The following is a 4,523-nucleotide window of genomic DNA, read 5'->3' on the forward strand; positions in this document are numbered from 1 at the left end:
CCATTTATCACCGATGGACGAATGTTTTGACAGTTTTTCGGAAAAATCAAGTCTCTTAATTTGTGAACCAGCAATATAATTGGGGGGATGGTAGCTCAGGCGGTAGAGCTGGTGGTCTAGTGATCTAAAGGTTGCTGGTTGGATCCCAGGCTCCTCTTCTCAGCATGCTGTAGTGTCCTTGAGCAAGACACTTAACCCCAAATTGCTCCTGATGGCTGCGTCCGTCGGTGTTTGAACAATTGTAAGTCGCTTTGGATAAAAGCGTCTGATCAATGACTAAATGTAATGTAAATTATAATTAAATATTTTTAAATTAATATTTTACTTTATGTGACCATTCTGAAACCAAAGAGGTTAATAATAATAATAATACAAATAATAATAATAATAATAATAATAATAATAATAATAATAATATAAATATTCTCTTTAGAAGTAATAGAATTGTAGTATTAAAAAAAATATATATAATACATAAAATATATAATACATAAAAATAATATATAAATATATAATATATCAAAAACATAATATTATTATATAATATAAGAATAACAAATACTAAAATAATAACATTATAATAGCACACACACACATACATACACAGTCATACATATCTGTGCCAGGGCTTGACGCATAAAATAGAATATATTTAAATTTGGGATGTGGTGGTGGAAAATATCCCTGGAGGAAGTATCAAGTAAACAGAGAAGTACATATACACAGTATTTATTCACAGTACGCTGGGGTCACAGTAGCAGCTGGCAGGGTTCTGGTTCTGGTTCCGGTGGGTGTGGGTGTGGGCGGGATTTGTTTTTGGACGGATTGATGAGTGTTGCTAGTGTGTCCAGGAATCCTTCGTCTCCATGGTTACGGGGGAAGAGGAAGAGGAAACGCCTCCTCAGGTGTTTCTTCTCCCGCTGGTGTCCGTCTGGAGAGGTCTTCCACCATCTTGGAATTATAGGAAAACATCCCATCATCATCCCACAAGCAGCGCATGTGGTGTAGAAAGCTCAGGGATTGGGTGAAGAACGTCCCAGATATGAGTCAATGAAATCCTGATTTGGTGTTGCAACATCTAATCCAGCACTAGGCCACGTCACATATGTTTTGATTTTCCACTTCCTGTTCGTCGCAAGCATGGTTTTGTAAATGGCATCTGATTGGTTCTCCCCTCCTCCTCTCCATCCCTCCTCCTACCCTCTATCTCCTCCTCCTCTCTTCCGCTCCCCTCCTCCTCCTCTGCTCCTCTCCTCCTCCTCCCCTCTTCCTCTCCTCTCCTCCTCCTCTCCTTCTCCCCTCCTCTTCCTCTGCTCCTTTCTTCTTCCCCTCTTCCTCTCCCCTCCTCCTCCTCCCTTCCTCTTCCTCCTCTGCTCTTCTCCTCCTCCTCCCCTCTTCCTCTCCTCCCCTCCTCCCATCCTCTTCCTCTGCTCCTCTCCTCTTCCTCCTCTGCTCCTCTCCTCCTCCTTCCCTCTTCCTCTCCTCTCCTCCTCCTCTCCTTCTCCCCTCCTCTTCCTCTGCTCCTCTCTTCTTCCCCTCTTCCTCTCCCCTCCTCCTCCTCCCTTCCTCTTCCTCCTCTGTTCTTCTCCTCCTCCTCCCCTCTTCCTCTCCTCCCCTCCTCCCATCCTCTTCCTCTACTCCTCTCCTCTTCCTCCTCTGCTCCTCTCCTCCTCCTCTGCTCCTCTCCTCCTCCTCCCCTCCTCCTCCTCTTCTGCTCCTCTCCTCCTCCCCTCTTGCTCTAGTCCTACATGGAGGACCACCTGAAGAACAAGAACCGGCTGGAGCAGGAGTGGGAGGCTCTCGGCGCCTACCAAGCCGAGCCCAGCGCCTCTGAGGTGGGGAGAGGGGAGGAGAACAGCAGGAGGAACCGGACGGAGAGAGTGGTGGCATGTGAGTGGAGGAGGAGAGAGGTGGAGGAGAAGGAGGAGAGAGGAGTTTGTTCTTTTGTGGGTTTTTATAATTTGCATAAGCTCATCTAATTGGAGGGAGGTGTCCAGGATTGTGGATAATTCAAATATAAATATTTATTTATTTACATATATAATATTTTAAAAACGTTTCACAATACAAAATTAATAAATAAATACTATAGTTAGTTATTTTTGTGTAGAACAGGCATAAACAGTATTCTTCACACATAAAATAAAAGCTCACAGTCAGGCCAGTGCGTTTGTGCCTTGGCTTCGTGAACCTGACGTGACAGGGTGCACTCCTTTTCAGACAGGGCACCTCCCGGCGAGGGAGGAGCTTAGGATATCTATTACATGGAGGGAGAAACATTTGCCGGCCGCAGGAGACGGTGACTTAAACAAACAACACGACATAGAAGTGTAAAACCTGACCAAAAATAAGAAGGGCTCAAAAGAACCGGATCGTGCATGAACAACGTGGCTGGTAGAAGAGAGTGTCTGAAGAGAAGTCCATAATAAAGAGGGACATGCCCATCCCAGGGGTTATTTTCCCACTGGACACCTTGATTGGTTGCACTCTTTACTAAAACATTTCCACGTTGTTCTACGTCGTGTTTCTATGGAAAAGGCTGCTTAGCCGTGTACAGTTAAAAGAAAAAGACTTGTCGTGCAAAAACAGGGAAACAGAATGATACATTTGTCCTTTTACATTTTATGAAGACGAAGCTTCGACCTGGGAGACGTCGATCAATACGTGATCTAATGCGTCATAAATAACGTTGACATTTTCTGAAGGAGAAATGTGATTTAATGTGTTTTAAAGCAAATCTAAATGAATTTAAAGCAGGAAATAGTTTATTTAAAGAGAAAATCCAATGTATTCCGCGTGGCTGTTTTATTAATTGAGCTCGTGAATTTGTCAACGTGCGTCTGATGAAAGTCGTTGAAACAACTTAAATAATTCCTCAAAGCTTCTTTTTTTCTTTTCACCTTGGATTGATTTGAGTCGTTGTGTGATCAATTATTGATTGTGTTGCAGACGATCACTCCAGGATCTTCCTGAAACCAGAGAACAACCTCAGCTGCTCCGACTACATCAACGCCAGCCCCATCGTGAGTACCCTCCATTATTATAATAATAATAATAATAATAATGATAATAAATATTATTATTATTGTTGTTATTATTATTATTATTATTATTATTATTATTATTATTATTATTATTATTGGTCCATCCTGTAGTTGTTCAGATTTTTTGTCCTCTGAATTTTTCGGGCTAAAGGTGTCTGGAACAGCACAACCGCTGCAGCTACGGACATGGTTGAGGTTTTGACGTCTCAGACATCTCGTGGTTCAAGTTTGATCCATTCAATCCACATATGGAGCATGAATTAGTATAGAAAGCAATGATGTTTGATCGGAAGTAGCTGAATGTTCATGCACCGCCCACACCTCAAAGTTGTAAAACTTGCAGTCGGGTGGTGCAGCCAGATGAGTTTGTGGCGTAAGACGCTTTGTGACATCATCATCCAGTTCATTATAAATGTGCAAGTTATGGCTACGAACTTCCATTCATGGACAGAGTCTTTTTAAATCTTTACAAAATATGAAATGCATAAGAAATGAGCGGGAACATTTTTATATAAATAAACTAAAATAAAAATAATTTCATAATCATTTCAATTTAAATCAAATGACGCAGAAAACAGGAACCGGAACAAATTGTAAATAAAACAACGTGTTAAAAGTGTAGGAATAGTTAAAACAGGCAAAAAAAATTGGGCAATTTGAGACGTTTTATTTATTAATGTAAAATGGAATAATGTCGGAGAAATGAGTGTGATGGAAGAGGGAGAAATGGGAAGAAAGAGGACGAGTGGAAACTGAAAAAACTGATTAAAACTCCTAAAAAAAATAATAAAAAAGGAGAGGAGAGGAGAGGAGAGGAGAGGAGGAGAGGGGAGGGGAGGAGAGGAGGAGAGGAGAGGAGAGGAGAGAAGAGGAGAGGAGAGGAGGAGAGAGGAAATGAGAGTAGAAGAGAGGAAAACAGGAGAGGCAAGGAGAGGAGATAAAAGGAGAGGAAAGGAAGGGAGATGAGAGGAGAGGAAAGGAGAGGAGATAAAAGGAGAGGAGATGGAGAGGAGAGGATGAGAGTAGATAAGAGGAGAGGAGAGGAAAGGAGAGGAGAGGAGAGGAGAGAAGAGGAGAGGAGGAGAGGAAAGGAGAAGAGATAAGAGGAGACGAAAGGAAATGAGAGGAGAGGAGGAGAGGAAAGGAGAGGAGAGAAGAGGAGAGGAGGAGAGGAAAGGAGAGGAGAGGAGGAGAGGAAAGGAGAGGAGATAAGAGGAGAGGAAAGGAAAGGAGAGGAGAGGAGATAAGAGGAGAGGAGATAAGATAAGAGGAGAGGAGAGGAGAGGAGAGGAGAGGGGAGGAGAGGAGGAGATAAGAGGAGAGGAGAGGAGAGGGGAGGAGAGGAGGAGATAAGAGGAGAGGAGAGGGGAGGAGAGGAGGAGATAAGAGGAGAGGAGAGGAGAGGGGAGGAGAGGAGGAGATAAGAGGAGAGGAGAGGGGAGGAGAGGAGGAGATAAGAGGAGAGGAGAGGAGAGGGGA

At 43.1% G+C, this 4,523-nt stretch overlaps 1 protein-coding gene across 1 annotated transcript in view; it reads left to right on the forward strand.

Moving 5' to 3' along the window:
- Window positions 1–4,523, forward strand: part of ptprn2 (protein tyrosine phosphatase receptor type N2) — a gene marked incomplete at both ends in the record, with an annotated part of 94,928 nt that overhangs the window by 75,417 nt on the left and 14,988 nt on the right. The window contains 2 exons of the mRNA XM_080020060.1: window positions 1,743–1,890; window positions 2,950–3,023. Of these exons, the coding sequence (XP_079876186.1) occupies window positions 1,743–1,890; window positions 2,950–3,023 (222 nt within the window). The remainder of the gene's footprint in view (window positions 1–1,742; window positions 1,891–2,949; window positions 3,024–4,523) is intronic.

The sequence above is a fragment of the Zeus faber genome, assembly GCF_960531495.2.
Source record: "Zeus faber genome assembly, chromosome: 19".
Lineage (NCBI taxonomy): Eukaryota > Metazoa > Chordata > Actinopteri > Zeiformes > Zeidae > Zeus > Zeus faber.